This window comes from Primulina tabacum, chromosome 17 (assembly GCF_025594145.1).
Source record: "Primulina tabacum isolate GXHZ01 chromosome 17, ASM2559414v2, whole genome shotgun sequence".
Classification (NCBI taxonomy): Eukaryota; Viridiplantae; Streptophyta; class Magnoliopsida; order Lamiales; family Gesneriaceae; genus Primulina; species Primulina tabacum.
In genome coordinates this window covers 32869565-32896424 of record NC_134566.1, presented here as the reverse complement: position 1 = coordinate 32896424, position 26860 = coordinate 32869565, and the positions used below count along the sequence as shown (strand labels likewise).

The window sequence follows — 26860 nt, the reverse complement described above, 5'->3', positions numbered from 1 at the left end:
ACGAGATGTTGAAGGATCGACGTACAGTGAGGGAGATTAAATTACAAAATTTGCCTACGAGTTTGATTTGAATACTAAATATGATGAAAGTGTATAATCATTAAGAAACAGTTTCTTTATTGTCATATTGAAAATCACATTAACTCTAACTAAGCAAAACAAATCATATTCACCTCTCCAAAGTAAAAACAACCCAAGCAAACATGCAACTAAAAAATTTCATATTAACAAATCCATCAGTCAGTAAATAAAAAAAAAAAAATGAGTACATAATTTTCTCATTAAAAAAGTACCACATAAGGTTTGTGGTCTCCAATATAATTGTCTGTAAACATTAAATTTGCTCCAAAAACAAATTTTTAAAATTTGGGTTTCCAAACCTTTACTTGCACAATGAAACCATGCGTTTGGTTATCAAAGAAAATTCCTACATTGTTAGAGATTTATTGATTAGAAAACTTAAAATTTAGAATCGAACAATGGATTCCTGCAGAAAACCGGATAAAATTAAATATAGATTTGACATATAAATAGAAGATAAATAATAAATATGCTTTTAACTAAGCACAATTATGATACGCAACTTTGTTAGCTATATAAATGTTTGTCTTTGCATTTGCGCATAATAATTGTACGAAACATTCACTCTGTTTTTGTTCGTGAAAAATCTTTAGATTCCGCACAATTTCATTGCATTTTAACATAGTATTAGAGCATAAGCTTTCGATCTTTCTATGATCTTCTCTTCCATTTTTTGTTTTTTAAATCATTGCTCCACGGTAATGGGGATTCGAGAATATGTACGTGATCACTATCAATTTAATTCGTGAGCTATTTCGATCGAGATTTATTCTTCTATGAGTTTCTTCGATGGCAGTTTAACATCGGCTTCAACAATACACTCTACATGCATCCTTCTGACCTCTCTGATATGAGCCTTATTATTGATCAATTGATAGGCACCGATAATTTTGGAGTGTGGGGTCGAGCAATGCTCATTGCTTTATGAGCTAAAAATAAAACCGGATTTAACGATGATGGTACGTGTAAAAGACCTACTCTCGAACAACATGCATTACATCAATAGGATAGATGTAGGGCCGGACCTTCTATGAGGCCAAAAGGCCATTACCTCAGGGCCTGAACTTGGAGGGGGGCCCTACATCTATATTTTGAGTTGGTGGCCTAGTCGAAAAGAAAAAAAAAATTGGGGCAATATTAAATAAAAAAAGATTAATTTGAATATTTTTTGTTTATAATTGATCAAACTCGATATTTTCTTCAAGTTCGGCTTGAACTATTTAAACAATAACAATAGACTTTAGGGTATTTGTTGAGTTTGGAGAAGTCAAAGAGTTAGTCATTTAACCAGCTTATGCAGTATTGTATAGAACTTCAACAATTTTTGAATATACTACAATGTTTGAAAAAACTGAATAATTTATTTTCAAATAATTGTATTTTCTATAAGATATTTTTTTATCATATCAGTAACAGTTGTTTAAGCATAAATAAACTTATTGAAGTTGAAGTAGATAAAAATTTATCTTCGATCAATAATATTACAAGATAGATTAAATAAACTAGCTATATTTTTTATTGACAAAGAAATGATCCGAAAACTATATTATACAAATTTGATATATATATTTTTCTTATAAAAGAGCTAAATCAGTATTATGTAATTATTTCAAATAGTTATTGACTTCTTTTTTATGTAATATATTGTTTATTGTGTATTTATGCATTATTTATTATATTTATTATTTTGTAACTAAATTTTTGCATTATTTATCATAATAAGAGAATTCGTTTTTAAATTTTCGCTTCAGGTCCGATCGAATACAGATACAGCTCTGGATAGATGTAATGCATTGATGTTGTCTTGGATTATGAATTTTGTCTCGAAAGGGATTTTGGAGGAATTTTTTATGCAATTGACGCGTCTAAAGTTTGGCTGATCTCAATGAGCAATATGGTAAATTTAATGGTTCAAAGATTTTTTTTATTTGCACGAGAAATTGGAAGGTCGACACAAGCTAGCAACACGATATCTAGTTACTATCCTAGGCTGAAACAATTATGGGATGAATGCTCATATTTGGTTGTGTATCCTTCGTGCGAATGTGCTACATCGAAATGATATATTGCACATCATCAACAACACTAGCTATTGCAAATTTTTATGGGAATAAATGAAGGTCATACCAAAATTCGAAATCAAATCTTAACGATGAGCTCTTTGTCCTCTGGAGATCAAACATTTTTTAATATGAAAAACAATGTTTTGACATGTGACTATTGTCAATGCAATTGTCACACTAGGGAATTCCCTTATAAGCTTGTTGGTTATCCACTGAGCCATAGGTTGTATAAAGCTAACAATGGTAATAAGGGGCATAATAGAAAGACTTACAATGATAATCCTCAAAATCATAGGCCATTTGCAAATTGAGTGATGGTGCACAAGTAGAGGCTTCACTTTTCACCAACACATAGGACAAAAACATTATTGTTGTCTCAATCTTCACACCTGCTCAATATGTAGAAATTTTGAAGATGCTGGGAACTTACAAGTTCATTCTCCAGCTGAGCCAAGCATGTATTTATGCTAAATCATTTTTTTTTTTAAATCTCATTGGATGATTGATATTGGTGCAAATAAAACATATGGTTGGTGATTATAGTCTATTGCAAAAATCTAGTTCTGTGGCAACTCCCCCTAGGTCTGTAAGATTGCCAGATGATAGTAAGGCTCGTGTGAATAAGATAGCATCTGTTTTGTGGACCTCTGAATCGTAATACTATAATTATATCTTACTTGCAGTAGCGGAAACATGTACAATTCATAATTTTACAAAAGATAACCAAAATATTAATTCAACGAAAAGTCGCAATCTTGCTAAGTCAACATTTTCATTTTCCCAATTTTCATCCTATTCGGAGTCCTAAAATCCTGTAGCTGGATTTTACCATAAACAGAAATAAAATAGAGGTCAAGTCTTTAGGGACTTGGTGAGAGAATAAATTGGGTTTATATATACTTAACAAATCAAAAGATAATATATCAGTGCATCAATTCAATATGAGATGACATGTATAAGTGGTAACGTATCGTTATGAAAATATATTGTCAAGTGACATGCAATAACTATTCAGGACTATAAAGTGAATAGCGTATGCTAAAAAGATGGTTCCCACCAACATTCAGTATATCACTTTTCCCCACGTACTCAAGTAGAATCCATAAAATCAATCATTTACAAGCTAAAGTGAATTCACATTTTCAGGTTGTGTCCAGTGCACTAGCAATCTTGTACATAGATCGTCGTCCAAGGCTCCTGTCATTCATTCAATCAATCGGTAATAGCCGATCAACAACCGATCAGGAAGTAATAAATCCAAAAATTTAATATGAAATACGATATGACCAATCGATTAAGAAATGTGCCATATAATACAATATATGAATAAATAAGTAGTTATGAAACTTTATTGTAAATGGTAGACTAAATACAAAACTCTATTATTGAAAAAAAAATGTAGGAATCCTCGAGAAAATCTCACATCGATAGCTCTGTTTTTGTCTTGATTTCAATATAAAGTTAAAGATAATTTTTTATAAATATAAATTGAGTTATTTTATACTGATTAAGACTTGTAGTGGGTTTTGGAACATTTAAAAATAATTTTTGCGCCTAACTTTTTCAGGCTTACTTTTGAACAACAATGAAAATAGCCTTGCAATTATTATACCATTCACGTTCATTGCAAGCGACATATGCAAATTCCTCCAAAATAGGGTGCGAACTAGTTAAATTATTCGTTAGTAACTTGTGATCTGCTCGATTAAAACTGGAGTTCAAGTAGCTCAAATATTCAATGAAGCCAAGCTCGAGTTTTACATGCGCATTCGAGCTGCTCGATTATATATATATAATTATATATTTATTAATTATATATGTATATTTATATATTTATTATTCATTTAGAATTAAAATACAAATTGAATCGAGTGGAGCTCAAAATTGAAAATTAATATCCGATCAAGTTGAACTCGAACTCGAGCTCAAGTTTACTAACTTTTTTTCATGTCGAAGTCAAATAATATTATACTCGATTTCGAGTCAACTTACCTTTGCTGCTAACCCAAAATTACTATGTTAACAATTTCAGCATAATTACCATTACGAAACAAACAAAGAAATGCTATAAAAGAAAGTTGAAGATGGTTATAATATTTAAATAAATAACAAAATAGTTTGAATTTAATTTAAGCCAATAAAATTAAAATTTTCAATCTCATATTTTTTTGTGAATAAATTTGTCAATCTCATATTAGATAATATATATATATATATACACACACACATATTATTATTATTATTATATTACTCCGTCAAAAAGTACTTAAGTGGTCATTCGCAAATCTAGGCGCGCTCGTCAGACCCAAAACTGCTCTCTCTCTCTCTCTCTCTCTCTCTCGATTGCGTCACTCTCACAAAATGCCTTCAATTTTCTTGTTAGCAATTTTCAGAGAAAATTTATCACGGCATTTGTTTATTAGATAATTTCTCTAGTCAATTTACGTTACAAGATTCAATAGTTCATCTGCGAACCCAAAATATCGTGTCCCCGATCGATTGTTCCTCAAACCCTGAACGAAGCAGAGGTTGATTTTTTCATGCCCGATTGCTTATGGTGATTGGCTGCATGATTTAAGTTTCGGGCAATGCGGGCTGGTTCATGCTGAAAATATTGGATCTTGGACGTTGGTTGTGTTTGCCTTAATGTTTTGTTAAAGATTCCTGATTTGTGATCGGAATTTTCAAGTTTCCGTATAATTTGAACTTTATTGGCCGTACATTGACGGATACCGGGCATCAACCCAAGAATTCGTTGAGATTGAGATATGGGGTTTCAAGTATAACTGATTCCAGGCGTTGGGTTTCAAGAATGAGTTGGTTTTTATTGCCTAACATAGATTTCATCATCGGTTTTTTTTAGTTAATCTCGTGGTGCGTTCTGTATGTGACGATAGGGTTGTAGAATTGAAAGGTGGGTCTTTTTTAATTGAATTATGGATCTTTGATCCGTTTTGAAGTTTTTTGAATGTGGATGATGCTGTTCAAATCAGCTAAATGCTGCGGGTACTCAAGAAAAGCAAAATAGGTTTTCATTTTTGGAACCTCAAGTTTCCTGTTAAGAAAAACAGGGGACTTAAACTATTGTGTAGAATGGGTTGCATTTGCTCTAAAGGCAGTACAGATGATGATGATAACAAGGTTAAGAATGAGAGAGAGTTGAAAAAAACTTCAAAAAAATTAGTATCTTCTTCATCAAGGAATGAGGAGGTTGTGTTGGAGATTGATAATGGAGGCAATGATGCAACCGCAAGGCTTATATCAGGAGAGCATGCTGTGAGAAGTGCCGGCTCCACCCCATCTGCGTGGGACGAGGGGAATAAGAAGCCTATGGTTTTTGAGAAACCTGAAATGGCCAAAATACAAAGACGGGCAACTATGGAGGTGGGAACACGAGGGGGGCAGCCTCAAATGTGCAGGGTATTAAGCATAAAAAATGGAATAGATGGCACACAAATTGTTGCTGGATGGCCATCATGGCTGACTGCTGTGGCTGGAGAAGCTATCAAAGGATGGATTCCTCGAAAAGCAGACTCATTCGAGAAGTTGGATAAGGTATATTAAATTTATCCTGCCTTATTCTGAAGGCATCATATATTTCTGAATCTTCTTTTTGTTATATTTTTATGGTGAGTTATAGCTGTTATTTGTCATGAGTTATCTTGTCATTCGATTGCCTGAATATTCTGCAGTTATATGTCACTCTACATCTATCTCGTGTATACTCTTTCGTATCCACATCAATACACCTGCCTAGGTATTAGCAAGAAAGATAGATAGGAAAATATCATTAGAGCTTCTTGTGCAATGACATGGATATCTCTGTGATACTAATTTTCTTTGGATAAAAAGTTTATTCTGCACGGACGAATATTTCATTATCTTCTGGCACAAAATGTTATTCCTTCAGGTTCTTTTAGTGATGTTGATTTTTTCAAACACAAAATTCTGAGGTTTCCAAGTTTCATGTCGGGTAGGCGCTCTAGGTGGTGAATAACTTGTTACAGGAACCATTACTTGGTACATTTGAAACAATGCATATCATGTGAAATTAACTTAATTTCTCACTTTTAAACAATGGCGTACTTTTGTTTGCAATATCTTATTACCTCCCCAATATTCCTTCATTTCATAACATTTTTTTATTATGCACTCCCAACCTTTCAGATTGGTCAAGGAACTTACAGCAGTGTGTACAGAGCTCGTGACCTTGAAACTGAGAAAATTGTTGCACTGAAAAAAGTGCGATTTGTCAATATGGATCCAGATAGTGTACGTTTCATGGCTAGGGAAATCCTTATTCTTCGTAGGCTTGACCATCCAAATATCATGAAGCTTGAAGGTCTAGTCACTTCCAGGGTTTCAGGAAATTTATACCTTGTATTTGAATACATGGAGCATGATCTTACTGGACTATTGGCTTCACCGACTGTTAAATTTACAGAACCACAGGTTCGTGTTTCTATTCAAATTCTTTTCTCTTTGTTCAGACCCTGTCCTCGTGAATTTTCAATTGACAGACAATTGTAAAACAATCTTTCTGCTCTTTCTATTTACTACCTTTATGCATCTACCATGGGAGGCAATGTCTGGGGATCACATATGATTCACATCTTTCTAGTATAAGATTTCGTCTAAATGTTTCTGTTAACGATTTTTACCCTCGTATCTGCAAATATCTGGTAGAATCCTTTGGCTTTTATGACGAGGCATAAGTGATGCTGCAACTCTAACAGATAATATAGCATGCTCATGATTTGACTTTTCCATGTCAGTCTAGATAACCGATTTCCAAAGCTACAAGTAGAGCTCTGGAATGAGAGCAGTAGAGCTGTCGATTTAGTAAAGATTTGGGTTTAGAGTGCTGCTGTATTTTGTTTTACCAAAAGATTTTTTTTTTAAGAAAATGTTTTTGCCAGCGTTTATATGGCCACCGTTATTTTGTGCATTGACAAATAGGTATTCCTAATTATGCTTTATTTGTTTGATTTGCAATGCTCAAACTCCCAATTTTTGAATTTAAGAAAACACATCTTTTAGTATAGATGAAATCCTACAATAATATGTTGTACCCGTATTGTGACTAATGTGATTAATTAAGATTCAACGATAGAAAAATGTGGACAGAGTAGGCTGCTGGATGTTGAAATATGTTTCTTGTGAAATGTTGTAGCTGAGAAATGTAATATAGTTCGCGAACTGACAGCGCATAATATCTAGGAGGAACTCATTTTATTATAAATTGCCAAATTTATGGTCAGCCCCATGAAGGCTCGAGGACAGCTGCTCAAATGAGTTTTGGACATATCTCATGACTCATATATAAGTATATGGGCCTGAGAAAGCGTGAATTGGCTTCATTTTGTCGACTTCATGTCTTTTTCATCTAAGTTTGCGAACTCCAGGAAGATATTGAACATCAATTCATGTTTAAGTGTATAATCCCCTTGAGTAAATACTTAGGCATACACGATATAGTTATAATGATGAACAATGCATTATTTATTCTGCTTTACATACTTGGTTTCCTGCCTCTTGTATAAAATGACATTAAGTTGGGATATTTTATCCTGTTTCATACCATATCCTACTTAAAAATAGTGGAATAAAAATGAATATCTTCTCTTCTAATCGTTTTCACACCCCTTGATTTTATTTGACTCATTAGCAAACCTTTTTCAGAATAGGATGAGTTTGTACCTCTTGATTGAAGTAATTTAGGAATCTGTTGATCATTTTTTTATTCAATTAAAGTAAAGTCATGCATGCCATCTGCAACTTCACATTAATTTTAAAAAAAATATAATTTAAAGTCGAGGTTTAGACCTTGACTTTAAAATCGAGGCTGAAATCTTCTTTAAAATTGAAGACGTGATTGTCATTTTCCTATGGGCTAAATTTTGACGTCATGTTTGAAATCAATTTGTCAAAATTGGTTATCGAGGGTTTTTTTTGTGTGGAAACATAATCAACCTGTACAGACTTTCCTGTCTGCTTAACGGATGTAGTTGTGCTTTTTGCAGTAGCGCTGCTCTTGGTAATTTATTTACCTGTCTGATTCCTAGTCTTATTTACTCTGGGAACAATTTAATATATTTTTCATCCGCGCCACATGAATATTTTTATAAGTGCTTCTCGTAATGGCCATGCAGATCAAATGCTACATGCAGCAGCTGCTTCGTGGACTTGAACACTGTCATAGCCGTGGAGTCTTGCACCGTGATATTAAAGGTTCAAATCTTTTGATTGACAACAATGGGGTTCTAAAGATTGGTGATTTTGGACTGGCAACTTTTTTCCGAGCAAATCAAAAGCAGCCTTTAACTAGTCGAGTTGTTACCCTATGGTATCGACCGCCTGAGCTTTTGCTTGGTGCTACAAATTATGGAGTTTCTGTAGATTTATGGAGTTCTGGTTGTATTCTTGCCGAATTGTTTTCAGGAAAATCGATTATGACTGGTAGGACAGAGGTACATTCTCACCTAATTGGATTTGAGATTTGAAGCATTTCTTTCTAGCCCAGTTGTGAATGTTGTTTCTTTTATTTCAAGTTTATTGGTTTTTCCTTTTGGTTAATGGCGGAAGAATATAATTGCACCTTGATTTTCTTTACGTGTGACAACAGATTGTATCTTGTTCTTTTCCCTGCATATCGAGATTTATCTTGATCTTCTGATCGATGTTAATTCATAAAAGTACATTTTAAATGAAGTTTTCCTTCAGTTTTCTAGGTTTACATCTTATAAACAATTTTTCGGAAATGCTCTGTACTTCTCTTATGACCCTATAATTGGCTTCTTGTTGAGAATTGACATTATATGCAGGTTGAACAACTGCACAAAATCTTTAAACTTTGTGGTTCACCGTCAGAAGAATACTGGAAAACATCGAAATTACCACACGTGACAATATTCAAACCTCAACATCCTTATAAACGATGTGTGAATGAGACATTCAAGGACTTTCCTCCTTCTGCTTTAGCACTTGTGGAATCTCTCCTTGCTTTTGAACCAGAGTGTCGAGGATCTACGACTTCAGCTCTTCAAAGTGAGGTAAATCTTCTTTTCTCTCCTGCAAGTTTCATCTGGGTAGTTTCAAACTTCCTTTTGTTCCCTTTAGAATCTAAACCTTTATATGATAGCTAGTCCCTTATTATGATTGTGTATAAATTGTGAGTGACTCGCGCCTCTGAGCTGAATAGATCTTTGAAACATTTTATTACTGAATTGCATTTATTTGCGTGTGATACATGACATTGTTAAATGCAGTTTTGTCATGGAATCCAGTTAACATGTCTTTGTTTTATCATATTTATGCCTCGTTCCGAATTTTTTTTTAATCAAATTTTTTCCCTTTTTTGTTGTGCTTGGTTCAAAATTATGCACTACTGCCTTCTATTTCCGTTATTTGTTTTTCCCTGAAAACACAATCTCACCAATTTTATTTTTGTAATTTGTGTACTTATATGAGCGTGTCTTGCTGTCTTTCCAGTTTTTCACAACAAAGCCTCTACCTTGTGATCCATCATCCTTGCCCAAATACCCACCTTGCAAAGAATTTGATGCCAAAATGCGAGATGAAGCAAGAAGGTAGACAGACATTCCATCTGTAGTACTCTTATGTAGTTTTGCATTGTAACTTCTCCATTTTGTTGGACTTGATTAACTGTTAGCAACAATTTTCTGAAAGATAGCTATGTATTTCTTGTGTGATAAGAGCTGAGAGGGGGAAATATCGCCATTATATTACATGTATACTTCCTGAAATTTTTAATCTCTATTCTATGACTAATGTTGTCTTCTATTCTCGTTAAATTTTTATTCAACTTGATTCCAGACTAAAGGCTGCCTGCAGAAAGGGAGGTGGACTTGAATCTTCTCGAAAGACCTCTAAAGAATCCAAAGCAATCCCACCAAACGACCCTAATGCTGAAATGCAAGCATCTGTCCAGGTACTTCTCTTCTGAGGCTTACTTGGATAATTTGCTAGGCTGCATGCTATGTGCTGATAGTTCTTAGCTCTGTATATCCCTTTCCAAATAATGCTATAATATTGAGTGCCTATTCTTGTTTGGTAATGCAAGTTTTTGGTGTTCAGGCTCGGAAAGGGCAGTCGAATCCAAAGAGCACCAGTGACAAGTACGATTCTGAGGATAGTGTTTCTGGCTTCCGAATTGAACCTTCCAGAGGATCCTCGAATCGTGGTCATGCCACGCAAAGGGGAACATCAGTAAATTTGTTGGAGTCTTGTAAACCCCAAGATACAGCTGCACGGTTGTCTAGATTCTCAAATTCGGTGGCAGCTCGTGGCAATTCACAACTTGATTTTAGCAGAGACTCCAGTGCCCATTCCCATTGGCCAGAACATCGCTTGAATACCAGATATGAACGTATAAATGATGCTGAGTCATCGCACCATTTACACGAAAGACCATATTTATCCAACAAGAACAATGGAGCGATGCCTCGGAAGGAGATTTCAACGGTAAAAATTACTTGAAGAGATGCTTCTTTTTCACCTGTTCACCCGTCTCACAAACAGAAAGAAAGAAAAGATAAATCATGTAGTAAAAAAAAAGAAAACTGAGTCAACTTTCCATGAGTTTGAGCTAGAACAAGTAGTTCGGACATGATATCTGATCCAGGAGTTCGCATTCAAGACTCCTACTATTAGAGCCACCTGTACCTCTTGGATACTAATTTTGAGAGTGTATTTCTCAGTCTGTGGCTTATACGAGATGGATTTTGATAAACTGTAAATAAGTGATTTCTGACAGATAGTCATTATTTTTTCTTTGTTTTTTTTCCAGAGTTACGCTCTAAAGAAGACGCGGATGCACTATTCAGGACCATTGTTGCTTCCTGGTGGAAGTGTGGAGGATATGCTCAAAGAGCATGAAAGACAGATTCAACATGCTGTAAGGAAAGCTCGTATGGACAAGAACAAGACCAAAGGCAATGGCGACTATGAACAAACAGATTCACTCCTAGAATACGTCAATAACGGCCGTTGATTGTTGAGAGAAGCATACGCTCCGTTAACACATACATTCCTCCTTTAGCAATGAATCCATCTGAATGATGAAAATTCTGTCATCAGCTTCGTGCGAGTGAAATGTCGTCACTGAGGCTAAGAACAGTCGGGGATCTAGGTTAACTGATCGCTCGAGAGCTTATCTTTTCTTAATCAAATCTACAAGAAATCGGGTGAGCAATGATTCATGGAGGTGCCTATTTTCTAAAGGATGTGTAGTTGCCAACATATACATGTGAAGTTTTGCCCTATATATAATTCTTTATGAATGTAGAGCTAAATTTGCCGAGAGATGAGACTTTAGAGGAGAGGTTACGTTGGCAGAAATATTGAAGTATTTTCTACTTTTTTTGGCCAATCTTTGGTTTTAATCCAATTGTATCTTGTTAAAATTGAGTTTGATAGTGCACACAAAAGACTTTTCATGTCCCTGACATTTCCCTTATGAATACTAGTTGTGTGTGGTAAACTATAATTATGAGACATGCATATCGAGTACGAAAAAAAATGATTAAACAAATCAAATTATGATTTCAGGTCGAACAACTATAGGCAAAGTGAAAATAGTGATTAAAAATATCTTGATTATGATTCACGTTCGACGAAAGATGTAGTACATAAGAAATTTACCGCCAAACTTTGGATCCACCAGAAAACATTTGCTTCATTCGAATTTCTTTCTAGTTCTCTGGTCTTTATCAGCACAAAACAGTACACATCGCTTCGTCTCTAAGCCATGCTCAAGCCTCAAAGCCATTCCCTTGACACTATTTCTCCTCCAACTCTATACATTTCTTTCTTTAACTCGTAGTTTGAAATAACAAAAATTCTACATTCAAACCCCAAATTCAGAACGTCAAAGGTTCACCCTTTTCATCTCAAAAAGTAAAATGAGACCTAAAACCCACAACTCTTTTAGTCTAAAATTTATCCTAATTTTTGTTGTTCTCGCTTCTTTCCTGCTCTTTATTCTGATATCAAATTTCTCACAACCAAACTCCATCACCAAAAATTCGTAAATCCACTTTCTTCCCCAAACTATCTCCCAGAACCAACTCAAGAACCTCGAATTGCTCACTTGTGCCAAAATTCCAACCTCCTTAGCCAAGTCCTAATCCATTACTCAACCTCAACCATCAATCCACAACAAACACTCAAAGAAATATCCATTACATCAAAAATCCAAGACAAGATGTTAGCTTGCTCGTTATTTGCTGAATACTGTGTTAGTTCAAAAGTTACCCGTATCATAAAAAAAAATTGTGATGTATGTTTATTTGTTTTGAGAAGAATAAAAATCCCATTTCATATGAAATAAGCTAAAAAAAAATTCTCTTGTCATCCAACTACATGCATTTATGTTCATTCAATTAATGGTTGTCGGTTGGTTTACTTTTCCATTTCATTATACTTGTTTCCAAATTAATTCCACTGAACAGCAAAGGATTGTCCAAAAAAATTAAAAAAAAATTATTTACTTTAGAAACAACCAAACGGATCATCAAATATTCGTTTACTCTTGTTCCCTCTCCAAACACATTATAAAGATAAAAGCATTTCTCAATCCCTCCGAGCCAAAGCAAGTGTAGAGACAAAGATGAGCAACGAATAGTAAGAAAGAAAGATTGAGTCTAAGTTTCATCATATATTTTCTGAATCCAATTTTGTTGATATTGGGTTTTTTTCTTCTTTGTAGCGATTACTTGTTCAAGCTTCTTTTAATCGGAGACTCCTCGGTCGGCAAGTCTTGTCTTCTTCTCAGATTCGCTGTACGTTTCGTTACCTCCCAAATCTTGATCGATTTTATTTATTTCGAGTAATTTGGTGGATACGAGGGGTTCTGCATGCCTAATTGAGTGCATTCTGTTCATAGTTTGATGGGTTCTTTTCTTTTTCTATGGGTTTTTACTTATTATGGTTTAAGATTTTGGGAATAAAAAATGCAATCCATTTATAATGGGTGTTGTGAGACAGTTATTTTATGGTATGGAAATGAGCAATTAGACCATTGGATTATGGGTGTTGTGGATTTTAGACAGAAGAATTATTGTTATTGCCAAATGAATATCTTTGGATCAATGTATTCAGGATGATTCGTACGTGGACAGTTACATTAGCACCATTGGAGTCGATTTTGTGAGTTATACCTCCGAACCCTTTTGAGTAGTCAGGCAGTGTACCTTCTGTTGATACAAGGGAATTAATTTTATCATTTTGTGGGCTATAATTACAGAAAATCAGGACAATCGAGCTGGATGGAAAGACAATCAAACTGCAAATTGTAAGTCAATCTTACTTAAGACCACTTTAAATCATGTGTAGATGAGAGCACGTGTTTTTTATCCTTTTGAAATTGTGGTTTATGGATTCATGTCAGATGTGGCTTTTGTCCATATTGGACTATAGTGCCCATGGATGTAGATACTTATAGTTGTACCACAAACGTGCTTTTTCCTTTTGTCTAAAACTAATGTGTTTATGTTCAAACGTAACCTGCTCCAGATTCAAAAAAAAAAAAAGTTAAAAAGCTTTACTTCATGAAGCATTTTTTAAAGCTAAGTGCTTTGTATCCAATCTAGCTACATCATATGAAATGAAGTTGCTATGAATGGCCATTTAGCTATGATATAGTCGTGGATGGAGTAGCAACAAATTTTAGGAGAATTACAATTGTTGGATGATGGACACTGAGGTAGCCTTTTCACTAGAAGTTAAATATCATATAGCTTAGAAGCAAGATGATTTTAAGGAAAACCTAAAAAATAATTGGATTTTCGTCGATAGAAGAATTCCAAGCTTTCTTCTCATTTCATAGATATCCAATTGTTCAGTAATTGTACTTTTCAACAGTGAAATATGTTCTATGTGGTGCTATACTTTACATAACCATTGTAATCATGAATGAACAAGAGAAGTATGCTTAATACCTAATGCTGTGTTTTTTAAATGTATTTCAAGTGGGATACTGCTGGCCAGGAGCGGTTTCGGACTATTACTAGCAGTTACTATCGAGGAGCTCATGGGATCATTGTAAGAAAGATGAGTCATGGTTATTTAATTTCATGCTTAACCGCAATATATGGATTTTGTTTTGTAACTTTATTGTGAACATTTGTTGTAAGCATGGATTGCAATTGTTGGGATCATCACGGGTATATCTAGTATTCTTACTCTTCTGAAACAATAGAAGCTATTACTTTATGCATGTATTTTTTGGTCTACGGAACAGCTATTGTACAACTTGTATGATGATTTCTCAATTGTCTTAAGTGCTCTTTAAGCTTCTGGTTCTTAACTGAATCGCATACCATTGATTCCTGTTCTCCTCTCTACCTTTTCTGCTTGTTTGAACTCTAGTCCCGACCTTAATGAATTCTTTTATGGAGTAGTCATTGCTTTCCCTGTGATGATTACTTTTCAAACTATATTGCACTGTGCAATACATGTAATTTACTGGCTAGGCACCAAATGTTGCAGTAAACATCAGTAAATTTCAGTACTGTTCATTTTCGTCAGTTGGCTTCAAGGGTATTTTGTTCTTCCTCTGGCGGTCTGGCCTGGGGTGTATTATAAACATATCATTGTGCCAATGTTGCTAACTGGATCCAATACATTTTCTACCTTGTTTCTGGTTTAGATTATTTATGATTTTTTTACTAACTATTATCTGCTATCTGATTTTGTCAATATTGATGATCAAGCGTGGTTTTCAACATGGAAATACATTTATTTTAGATTTCAAAAGTGCATGTGTATCTAGTTTACCTTCTTTTAATGCATTCATCTTCAAATTATTGGTTACCTTGGTCTTCTGCATCCTTCATATCCATATCACGCTATTTATGATTTTTTTGAAGCCAAGTTTCTGTATCCTAATGAAACTGTCTGGATCCTTACTGAAGGACTCTTTATTTCATTTAATTGTTCTTTGTAGATAATGATGAATTGATTCTCCTAATTTATTCAAAAGATTAACCGTACTTGTTATAATCATGATAGATTGTGTATGATGTGACTGAGATGGAGAGCTTCAACAATGTTAAGCAGTGGCTTAATGAGATTGATAGATATGCAAACGATAGTGTTTGCAAGCTATTGGTCGGCAACAAATGCGATTTAGTCGAGGGCAAAGTTGTGGACACTGCGACAGCCAAGGTAAATTCTTTATTCCTAAGTGGCTTTGAATTCCTCTGGTTCTGAGTTTCTACAAAATCTGCAAATTAAAAGTAGTAGGCATTGAAATTTCGTAGTGTGGATGTGGTGGGGAATCCTAATTTCTTCAAGTTTGTTGGAATTTTTCTTAAAGGTCACGATCTTTGTATTGGACTATATTTGTTGTTCTCAGTGTGCTATCCGATTATAAATGAAGAGAGAGAGATACTTCAAATGAAATAACCATCACGAGTAGGAATGACTACACATGAAATGTACTCGAGACTTCCAGATAGCTTAATCTACATCTTGTTTTAATTACTATTGTGTAAATCTGTTTGTATTGTATGTTCTCAAAATCTTGGCAACAGACTAGCCGTTCTTTCTTTTCTTTTTGGTGTTTCACTTTTCCTTTATATTTGGGCTAAGATATGAGACACTTCTTGTGAACGATATGCCAAAAGAGGTGGCAGCTGGTGGACATTTGTTTTCACCTTTACCCTCTCCAACTTTTATCTATACTCAGTGTTCTTACATTTTCTTTCGAATGCTGTTTATCTTTTACCGTGCTTATCAATTTGTATCCTCGTACTCTGGACCAAACTTGCAGGCATTTGCGGATGAGCTTGGGATTCCTTTCCTTGAGACGAGTGCAAAAGATGCTATTAACGTGGAGCAAGCTTTCTTGACTATGGCCGGTGAAATCAAGAAAAAGTAATCAGTGAACTCATTTATGCATTTTTAATGTTGTTGGTCTTCATCACAAGTTTATCAACACATACTAAACTGCTCATAGCTTCATACATAATAAGACGTGAATTTTGTGGGGGATCCCTAAGCTATCACTATTTTAAATATTAACCTTAGCTCACTACTTTAAATGTTAACCTCTGTTAATGCAGATTCTTAGACTCGTTCTGAGCCCAAGTATTTTGGTACCAAGTCTAGTCCGAAGATAGTGATGTCTAATTCTTGGGCTCATAGTTGAACTTGACCAGTTTCAACCTAAAGCTTATTTGATGATGTCATGGTCCTGATTCCATTTTTATGATTTTACCTCGGATCCCTATAAGTTTCTTTTCGTTTCCTTCCAATATATTTCGTAACTTATTGAGACTGGTGAATATATGCAGAATGGGGAACCAGCCAACTACTGACAAGAAATCAACTGGCAGAGTTCAGATAAAGGGACAACCAATTGAGCAGAAAAGTAATTGTTGTGGTTAAGTGTTTCCTGTGTAATTTGATGCTTAAAAGTTTGTAAAAAGATAAGAATGGTGTCATGACTACAAACGTTCATTCAACTCTTGGTTACATGTAAACTGCTGAACTTTGCTGTTGCGTATCCTTTTTTTTGTTTATTGTTGCATATATTTCTTGAAAATTTTGGATGTATAAACGTAGATAGATGATTTGGTGTGTGAAAATATTGCAATTAAAAATATTCTTGTCTAATCTAATTTAAATCTTAATTATCTACATTTATTTTTTTACATGATTTATATAGACTGTTTGGAACTTGTTTTATTTACTAATTTAAGAAAAATTCATGCATTAATTGTTATTCAAAAGTCTTCAGTGATGCAACACCTAAAGATTGTGGTGGATTTAGACTAATTTTTTCTGACTAATTTTTTTTACATAAAAAAAAAACAAACTCTCAAATTAATTAATAATCGATAATAAATATGCTACATAAAAAAAAAACAAACTCTCAAATTAATTAATAATCGATAATAAATATGCTACATTTTGGATTAATTATAATTTCAAATAAGTAAGGTAATAATCATAAGACGTTGGTCTTCTTTAATTTTTAATTAAAAAACATATAAAATTCAAGAACTAAAAATTCGTAGAAAATAAAACATTTATTTAAAAAAATGAGTGGGTAACTTGCAATAGAAGTCGCTATTTTGTAATTTGTTAAGGTCTAAAAGCGTGTTGCGTTATATATAAAGGTTAAAGATTCTCTCCGACGAAATCATCCGAAATAATCAGACCGCCTCTGGAACTGAGGTCTGAGCTTGAGATTAAAAGGTAATTCTTTGTCCTTCACTTTAGCTTCCTTCTTAACTCGAACGGTCCCTATGTTTTGTGGTCATGGGATTTGGGCAATTTAACGAGGAATTGAATTTCAAATTGGGTTTGGAAGAATGCGTTTTACAGGATTGAGAGTGCAGAGTTCAAAGTTTTAGAAGAACTAGGATTGAAATTGAATTTTTTTATTTTATTTGGTCTTACGAGATGGTTTCAGGCCGTTTACCTCTTTAAGATGTGATTATTGAAAATTCTCTTGAACAAAAAACTCTGAGCTAATTGGTGTGTATGATTGGATGACTGTGCAAAGGCGTCTGGAGCTGATTACAATTGATTTGTGAGAGTTTGATCAAATCATTGGCATATTTCTGAAGAGCGGAAGTGGAAGTATAATCATGAAATCACACTCACCATGGGGAACTTCCAAGAACCCAGTCAAATTCCGGATGTAAATAAATATCTGGCCTTTTCTGTTTTGGACAAATAACATTTTTTTTAGATGAACTGAATTTTTATTCTTTTGTCCTACGATACTCATAAATCATTTTTCAGACCAACTGCGGACAACCTAGTACCCATACGTCTAGACATTGAAATCGATGGTCAGAGATTTAGAGATGCTTTCATTTGGAATCCATCAGGTAATTTAATTAAACTATTTGTTTGCTTATTCTTGATTCGTTGTTCTCCTAGGATTTACTTGTTTTGTCCGCTCCCTGATTTCTTGGCACCAGATGAAACAATAAGTTATAACTTTTTCCTGCATGATTATGATACATAGAAAAACCTTTTTTAACTCAAGTTAAATAATTTTTTTGTTATCCTATCTTGGTGCTGGGCTGACAGACTCCACATATTTCGACTGCAGACACACTATCGCCCTTTCTCGGTGTCATTACAGATGATATATATTCGATTTTTAGGAGTCATTGCTTGGTTTCCACATTGCTAGCTCCAACTGTATTTGGTTGGACCATTTATCAAGGCCATAAAATTTTGAGATATGTGGTTGTTTGTTTTCACTTTTCAGCTGGCCATACAGCAAGCAAGCTTGTGCAAGTAGGTGTGGTTGCATGCCCTTTATGAAATACCAGAGCTAATTTTTTTTTATTTGTCGATTTAGATCCTGACTCTGAAGTGGTGGTGTTTGCTAGAAGAACAGTTAAAGACCTGAAGCTTCCTCCTGCTTTTGTCACACAGATTGCTCAGTCAATTCAAGTATTATACAGTAATCAAATCCTGTGTTTGATTACTTGATTCTGTGTATTATGCTTTTATTTTACACAATAGTTTATAATAAGTTATGCTTAGTTAACGTTTGGAAGCATATCCTTTCACTAAAAGTCTATTTCATGTATTATTGTTTGCTTTACGTTATTTCTATTAGCTCTGAATCTCTATTGTGCTTGCTCGTGTATTGAGAGACATCGTTTAAAACTAATAGGTTGGAAAATTCATGTATCCATGAAAGACGTCCCTAAATATTACCCCTATTAGTAGTTGCGGGAAAAAATTCTTGATGATATTGGGAAGAAGTTGAACGTGAGAAATTTTTTGAACGAACCTTTTCTGGTTTTCAACATGTATGAGAAAATAGAGCGACTCTAAATAAAATTGTTTTACTAAATTCAATATTAAGTTGTTAGAGGGACAAAGATATGACTAGGTTAATTTGGGTTACAAAGTAACATTGATTGATTAGTTGAGTAGATTATTCATTGATTTAGGACTATGGTGTAGAATTTGTTCATTATTTCACTTCTTTAGTGTTTTTCAAGAGTATTTGAGATTGATAAATTTTGAAATTTGAGAGTGATTTCATTGGTTGTTTTGAAAATTTGAGTGTGATTTCATTGGTCGTTTTGAAAATTGATATGGTAGATCATATCAAGTTATGATTATTTGAAAAAGGCGAGCTTGTATGATAATTGTGTGAAAAAATTTAATGCGCTAGAAGTAACAATGTAATGATTGTGTGTGTGTTCTCTTCTTTTCCGAATCACAATTATGGCTCACCATAGGTTTACATGTCAATTATCACAGACACAGCTGGCGGAATTTAGATCATATGAAGGGCAAGATATGTATAATGGCGAGAAAGTTGTTCCTATCAAGGTTTGTCATGGTGACTTGTGATTCCTGTTATTTACTTTTTTATACTTATATCTATATCCTTTTCTATTTATCCACTATAAATTTGTTTCTCTTTTTTTTTTGGTTAATAAAATAATCATACTGGAAGTTATATCCAATCTCTTTGTCTATTTACCCAGCTTGATCTCCGTGTTAATCACACTCTCATCAAGGACCACTTTTTATGGGTAAGCAAAGCCAGAGATTTATAATTTGCACTTCAATGTTTTACAGAGAATTAGACATTTGAATCAAACTCTGTGTATTGTTTTGATATGATATGCTTTTCTCCAGTGTTTAAATTGAATAATGATTTTCAGGATTTGAACAACTTTGAGAGTGATCCTGAAGAATTTGCAAAAACTTTCTGCAAAGACATGGGTATTGTAGACCCTGAAGTTGGAGTAAGCACTTGTAATCTACAATTTAGCACTTAAAAAAAAAACAGTACCTCTCATTTTCATAATGATTTTATTCGGATGGAAATTTTTCTCAGCTCCTGAGCTCGGTACAAATTTGAACTTATTAATCTGCGCTGGTGTTATGATAGATAATCATAGTGACCTTAGAATCTTGTTTGTGAAATCCATTGATCTGGCAAAACGTGAGTTGAATGATGAGTGTCACAATCTTGCCTCTTGCTCGTTTGTCATTTTCTCCCTTTTAACAAATTGCTTACTTTTCCATAGGATCTAGGAGAAAATTCCATCTACCATTTGTATTCTCACCGGTATCACATCATTCATTTGAAATCTTGTATTATCACGCTTCTTTTAGAAAATAACCCATGATAAGTATATACGATGTGGTGTCTATCAATATGCTTAATGGGTACAGTAAAGCTGGGGTTCACTATTTTTATTTGAAGCTCCTAACTCAACTCGCATTTGCCTGCACTTTCAGCTTTGTGGCACATTTGGACATACATATATTTGCTTTAGTTGTGGATATGGTTCGTTAGTCATTACTTCTGAAATTCCACCAGGAGTTTTTTAAAACTCCGCATTATGTTGTCAAGTGCTCCTGCTTTATAATTACTAACCAACATTGACTTTGCAGCCGGCCATTGCTATTGCTATCAGAGAGCAACTTTACGAGGTGAAAATTAAATTAAATTTTCTGCCTGATAACTATCAATTTGTACTCCAATGGTGCACTTTTGCTTTGTGCAAATTATTCTTAACTTCCAACCTCAAACATTTCGTGCTTTAGATCGCTGTACAAAATGTGACTTCAGTTCGGGAAAGCAGAATAAACAAGAAAGGGCGTAAAGGGTTTGATTATGCTCAGGCCAGGTTTATTTTTATGCTTTGGTCGAATCTTTTGTACCACTTTCTTTGAATTAAAAAGCCTGTGAAGGTACCAACTAGACTCTATGCAACTGTCTTGTTTATTATTTCGCTCATTTCACTAATAAGAAACTGGTCTCTTCCTTCCTTCCTTTCTTCCATTCTTCACTTTCAGCAAAGCCAATGGAAATGCTGTGGACTTGTTCAAGTTATTTGGCAACAAATCGAGTGTCCTTCGGTAAGTCTAGTTACCTACATTTTGTCCTTCAAGAAAATAATTGTACTGGTTCTTGAGCTTTACTTGACATTTTACTGGTCTCATTTCTTGGTTCATTTCAGAAAACGGAAAGAGTGGGATGCCTATGAACCCATTGTGGATCTCCTATCAAACGAGGAAGTGGATGCTCTTGAGGCAAAACAGGAAAGAAGTAATCGATAACATGAAAACCGCGCTTTCTAATGTAGACTGTTGTTACTGGTAGAAATCATATGATCATAGTCTCTGTACCGTGATAGACAATACAGAGCCAAGTCCAAGCCTTCATGTTTCCTGCTTAATGTTTATGCTGGTGAACTACATTTGCACAGTTTTCTCATTTCATTGTTGTTCACTTTTGAGGGAAAGGATCCATTTCTTTTTCAAATTTAGCATTTGTGTTTGTTTAATGCAATCGATTTTATTCATTTAATAAATAATTTTACATTTTCATCTTCGCCTAAGAAATGATAAATTATTGAACCAAGAAATGAGACCAGTACCAAAGGAAACTCGATTGTGATGAAATTCCAGAAATACCTAAGATTTTTAGTATCTTATTAAAAAGTAAAAAAAAAATGTATAATGCAATTTAAAAATAATACAAAAACTATCCCAAGTAATTTTTTATTATAATGAAAAAATCATTATTTTGTCGTAGACGACGATACGAGGTTTCTAGAAGGTGAGAGAAACCTAACACCCTTCTCGTCTCTTCTCTTATCTTCTTCCCCCCCAACAGTCGCCATTCACTCATTCGCCCCCAATTTCTAGGGTTTTCCACTAGTCTATAAACCCTGACGCAGTTTAGAATCCGATTTACAGAATATGGCTTCATCCACAGCTCAAATCCACGCCCTTGGGGCTACCACTCACTTAACTTCCTCAAACAGACCAAACAATCCCAGCAAGACTGTGTTTTTTGGGACGAAGCTAAACAATGAGCTGTCTTTTGGTCTCAATCTCAAAAGCAAGTTCAGGGGTGGCCGCCGTAACTTCCGAGTAGTTGCGGAGAAGGTCGTGGGGATTGATCTCGGGACGACGAATTCTGCGGTGGCGGCGATGGAGGGAGGGAAGCCGACGATCGTGACTAACGCTGAGGGTCAGCGAACTACGCCGTCTGTGGTTGCATATACGAAGGCTGGGGATAGGCTGGTTGGGCAAATTGCAAAGCGGCAGGCGGTGGTGAACCCCCAGAATACCTTCTTCTCAGTGAAAAGGTTTATCGGGAGGAAGATGTCGGAGGTGGATGAAGAGTCGAAGCAGGTTTCTTACAATGTGGTAAGGGATGAGAACGGGAATGTTAAGCTCGATTGTCCTGCAATTGGGAAACAGTTTGCTGCTGAGGAAATATCGGCTCAGGTGTGTATATAAGACCTACGTGTCATTTCCGCCTTTTTAACGAAAGTGGTTTTTCCATGTATTTCTTGATGAGAAGGCTATTCGCTCTGTCGCAGTTGATTAGGTTTCTGGAGAAATTTAATTGGAAATGGATGTCCTTTTGTTGAGGCTAAGTAGATTGTATTAAATTCAATACGATTTTTTATCCCGAGAACATATTTTTTTTCTCCTGTGCACGTAAACTTTGAGATCAATAATAGTAACACCCTTCAGGCACACTGCTTTAACTCCTAACGATTGAGTTTATTGGTGTGAATAATATACCATATAGTCGTTCTCTAGTTCAATTACTGGTCGGTTTTACTTATACCTATATATTATCATGATAAGTGTGCTGTATAATACGCTGAAGGATGGTTTTAAGCAATGCTTCTTTCACTCTCTGGCTTTAGGTTTTGAGGAAGCTTGTGGATGATGCTTCAAAGTTTTTGAATGACAAGGTCACTAAAGCTGTGGTCACCGTTCCTGCTTACTTCAATGATTCTCAGAGAACTGCAACCAAAGATGCTGGTCGTATCGCTGGCTTAGACGTTCTCCGTATTATAAATGAGCCCACTGCGGCATCATTGGCCTATGGTTTTGAGAAGAAAAGCAACGAAACTATTCTAGTTTTTGATCTTGGAGGCGGTACTTTTGATGTTTCAGGTGAGGAGTGTCTCATTTATTTTCTAGCTCATCAATTGTCTTGGTACATTCTTTTCTGTTGTTCAACTGAAGCATAATTGTCATTTTACCCATTCTTTTTGTCAATTAAAATGGTGCACATCTTCTTGTTTCTCTTGATACTTGTGCATTAATTTTTTCTGCTTTAGCTCAAGCATCAGTTTTTGTCATGCCAGATTTACAATGGTAGAGTTCTTTGCTTATGCGAGAGTACTCATTGTGTTGTGAAAATTCTAGTTGAGGCCTGTGAACTAACTATAAGCGACAATTGCTATTTTTTGGATGCATACATTGGTTTTTTAATCACGTCAAATGTATTGTGAACTAGTGTTTGATTTGAGATACAATTTTCTATTGTGTTCGATATTTCATGAATTTTTAGGCTAATTTTCCATTTTTTAATTAGTTCTTGAGGTTGGTGATGGTGTGTTTGAGGTGCTGTCCACTTCTGGAGATACACATCTTGGTGGTGATGACTTTGACAAGGTTTGTATTTCTTGTTGCTGATTCATTGAAGATGACTCCATTTTTTTTCTAATTTTTTGCTGGGATATTGGAAATATGCTTATTCAGTTTTACAACTGCATTGATTGCTGATGCTGTCATTTACTTTTTTGGATTTCACGCAGAGAATTGTTGATTGGCTTGCTTCAAATTTTAAAAAGGATGAGGGGATAGATCTTTTGAAGGACAAACAAGCTCTTCAGCGTCTTACTGAGACAGCAGAGAAGGCTAAGATGGAATTGTCATCTTTGACGCAAACTAATATCAGGCATGTTTACCGTTCAACATTTACTGACACCATTTGCAACTTCTTACATGGCTAATTATTCACATTGCTTTCTCCCTTTTTCTAGTTTGCCTTTCATTACTGCCACTGCTGATGGCCCGAAACATATTGAAACAACTATTACACGTGCTAAATTTGAGGAGTTATGCTCGGATTTACTGGACAGGTAAAGCTCAATCATATGTGTGAGTAATTAGCATGTTGTGATGATATGATATTTTGCAACTTATTGGAGGAAAATTTTCCTTATCAGACTCAAAACACCTGTTCAAAATTCATTGAGGGATGCGAAGCTGTCTTTCAGTGACATTGACGAAGTTATCCTTGTTGGTGGTTCCACACGTATTCCAGCTGTCCAGGAACTTGTCAAGAAATTGACTGGAAAGGATCCAAATGTTACTGTGAACCCGGATGAAGTTGTTGCCCTTGGAGCAGCAGTTCAGGTTTGGGCTTGACCTGTTTTAGCTGTCTTATGCTGACTGAGTAACATTGTTTGACAAGCATTCTTGCTTATTTTCTTTGTTTAGGCTGGTGTTTTGGCAGGAGATGTTAGCGATATAGTCCTTCTGGATGTAACCCCACTATCTTTGGGGTTGGAAACACTTGGTGGTGTAATGACCAAGATTATTCCTAGAAATACTACTTTGCCTACTTCAAAATCAGAGGTGTTCTCGACAGCAGCTGATGGTCAGACTAGTGTTGAGATTAATGTTCTTCAAGGAGAGAGAGAGTTTGTTAGAGATAACAAATCTTTAGGCAGCTTCCGTCTTGATGGAATTCCTCCAGCCCCTCGTGGAGTTCCTCAAATTGAGGTTAAATTTGACATCGATGCAAATGGAATCCTCTCTGTCGCTGCCGTTGACAAGGGAACTGGGAAAAAGCAAGATATCACCATTACTGGTGCCAGCACATTGCCTAGTGATGAGGTAAGAGTTTTTTGTATGTCTTCACTGTAATACATGTTCCTACGACCTCTGCAGCAGCCAGCTAAATCGAGTTAATTAAATGAAAGTTTCTGTTAAATTTGTGACTGCTATTAAACCCTCGTCAATTACTTATAATGTCAAATTTATCTAGAACTTTTTTTTCCAACCCTGATCATTGCTCTTATATGTTACTACAGGTGCAGAGAATGGTTAACGAAGCTGAAAAATTTGCAAAAGAAGACAAGGAGAAGAGAGATGCCATAGACACTAAAAATCAGGCTGATTCTGTAGTTTACCAGACGGAGAAGCAATTGAAGGAACTTGGAGACAAAGTTCCTGCCCCAGTAAAAGAAAAAGTTGAGGCAAAACTCGGAGAACTTAAGGATGCCATTTCTCGTGGCTCAACCCAAGCAATAAAGGATGCAATGAGTGCTCTAAATCAAGAGGTTATGCAGCTTGGCCAATCATTATACAACCAACCAGGTGCAACACCTGGTGCTGGCCCCACGCCTGGCGGCGGAGCTAGCTCTTCGGAATCATCAGGCAAGGGACCTGAAGGAGATGTCATCGATGCCGACTTCACAGACAGCAAATGAGGGAACATGAAACAGATATCAAGCCTGGTCAGCGATCTTAACCTCCTGTCACATTCCTTGTGGTTATATATATGAGAATATTTTTGCTCGATTTTGATAGACACAGGGTTTGAACAAATTTAGTTATTACACGGTCCGAGTTCGAGAGTATTTAAACATCCTAAATGTTTTCACCCTCTAGATTGTCTCTAGATTGTACCATCTGTCAACACTAGCGATGGGTTTGGTAGAGTTCTGTATAGTAAATTCTACCATTTCGCTGTTCCTGAGTTGATTACTGCGTTGTTGTAGCTAGTTTCATTTTGAAAGCAACCTTTTTTTTTTTCAAAATCATAATAGGGTTCAATTCTTATACATTTCTGTTTCATTCTTAATATGCTCTCCAAAAAAACACTTGATCATTTAGGTACGTGAGCTGCTTTATTAGCAGTGTCTGAGTCATCGAAGAATAAATTCTCTCAGTGTGTTAACAGCCAAATATTGCAAGTAAATTCCCGGAAACTCTTTTTGGGAGTGTTTTGATGCACAATACAAGTATGGATACCTCAGTGTTGCAAGAAATGTCTTGATGCAAGCAAGGTGTTCACAGTGGCAAACACATGGAGCATGCACGGGGTCGCCACAGGTGGCTGGACTTCATTTGCAGTATTTGGCAGTGAAACTTGATTTAAACCCATTTAGAGCAATATTTCATACTGTTTTCACTTTTAAATGGGGAATTGAATTATCAAAAATGTTCAAAGTCAAATGTTGATTTAAAGAACGTGAAAAAAACGGCCAAAAACAACGATTTTGAAAAACACTGTTCCTATTTTCTGAACTTTCGTGGCCGGAAATGTGAAAAATTCGGCAAGTAACAATCATAGATAAAAAATTGAAAGAGAAAATGTAAAATACAAATAAAACAGAATGGGTCTTTTGGATTCAAAGCAGAAATTGAGGTCCAAAAATGTATTGCATTCCCTGTCGGTAAGATCAAAATACTTGGTAATTTTCAGTAGACAGCTGAGTTCTCTGTGAAGTTTTTGGCGGGTTCCCTCGTCTCGATTGCAAAACATTGACGACCTGCCATAATTTAAATAAGTTAAATTACAACACTAACGGAGAGCCGTGCTCTGCTCCATTCAAGGAGAGGAGCAACTATGTTGTAACTTGTATGTTCAACGAGTCATTTCTCGATGAATATAGTAATCAAAGTATTACGGTAACAAAAGGAATGGAGAGAAAACCTTCAGATCACTGAAAGTGCTTGAAGAAGTAAAACGCACAGAAATTGGCAATAATTCAGGAGTATCTATAGATCCACTGCGAAGGTATCCAACACCCGATTAAAACTAAACAAGAACATTATCAAACATCAAATGAAGTAAGTTTGTAGCCAACTAACCTGCGATTTGAGTTATCAATGAGTACAATAGACCAGTCTAAAATAGATTT

At 35.2% G+C, this 26860-nt stretch overlaps 4 protein-coding genes across 6 annotated transcripts; all 4 read left to right on the top strand.

Moving 5' to 3' along the window:
- The first annotated feature begins 4447 nt into the window (after window positions 1-4447).
- On the top strand, window positions 4448-11978 carry LOC142531598 (putative serine/threonine-protein kinase At1g09600). 2 transcript variants are annotated; one of them, XM_075637794.1, is made up of 8 exons: window positions 4448-5699; window positions 6312-6596; window positions 8297-8614; window positions 8969-9196; window positions 9636-9733; window positions 9999-10095; window positions 10242-10628; window positions 10954-11978. In XM_075637794.1, exons 1-8 carry the CDS (start codon window positions 5142-5144, stop codon window positions 11155-11157), a joined length of 2175 nt encoding a protein of 724 aa, XP_075493909.1. In that variant the 5' UTR covers window positions 4448-5141; the 3' UTR covers window positions 11158-11978. The 2 variants fall into 2 exon arrangements, with proteins under 2 accessions (XP_075493909.1, XP_075493908.1); XM_075637793.1 differs by having other exon boundaries at window positions 9981-10095.
- A 642-nt stretch (window positions 11979-12620) lies between these two features.
- LOC142531599 (ras-related protein RABD1-like) lies at window positions 12621-16674 on the top strand. Its single transcript, XM_075637795.1, has 8 exons — window positions 12621-12788; window positions 12874-12946; window positions 13266-13313; window positions 13411-13458; window positions 14136-14207; window positions 15177-15332; window positions 15940-16043; window positions 16463-16674. The coding sequence occupies exons 1-8, from the start codon at window positions 12775-12777 to the stop codon at window positions 16554-16556; spliced, it is 609 nt and encodes a 202-aa protein (XP_075493910.1). The 5' UTR covers window positions 12621-12774; the 3' UTR covers window positions 16557-16674.
- Window positions 16675-17679: 1005 nt separating this feature from the next.
- LOC142531046 (chromatin structure-remodeling complex protein BSH) lies at window positions 17680-21457 on the top strand. The gene is made up of 10 exons (XM_075637045.1): window positions 17680-17817; window positions 17922-18010; window positions 18493-18587; window positions 19413-19484; window positions 19643-19690; window positions 19823-19906; window positions 20562-20600; window positions 20715-20797; window positions 20967-21029; window positions 21131-21457. Exons 1-10 carry the CDS (start codon window positions 17765-17767, stop codon window positions 21228-21230), a joined length of 726 nt encoding a protein of 241 aa, XP_075493160.1. The 5' UTR covers window positions 17680-17764; the 3' UTR covers window positions 21231-21457.
- Window positions 21458-21700: 243 nt separating this feature from the next.
- On the top strand, window positions 21701-25969 carry LOC142531992 (stromal 70 kDa heat shock-related protein, chloroplastic). Of its 2 annotated transcripts, XM_075638288.1 has the most exons (9): window positions 21701-22409; window positions 22841-23093; window positions 23518-23597; window positions 23741-23883; window positions 23969-24067; window positions 24155-24344; window positions 24429-24827; window positions 25025-25450; window positions 25830-25969. In XM_075638288.1, exons 1-8 carry the CDS (start codon window positions 21876-21878, stop codon window positions 25421-25423), a joined length of 2097 nt encoding a protein of 698 aa, XP_075494403.1. In that variant the 5' UTR covers window positions 21701-21875; the 3' UTR covers window positions 25424-25450; window positions 25830-25969. The 2 variants fall into 2 exon arrangements, with proteins under 2 accessions (XP_075494403.1, XP_075494402.1); XM_075638287.1 differs by lacking the exon at window positions 25830-25969 and having other exon boundaries at window positions 25025-25745.
- Window positions 25970-26860: the final 891 nt, after the last annotated feature.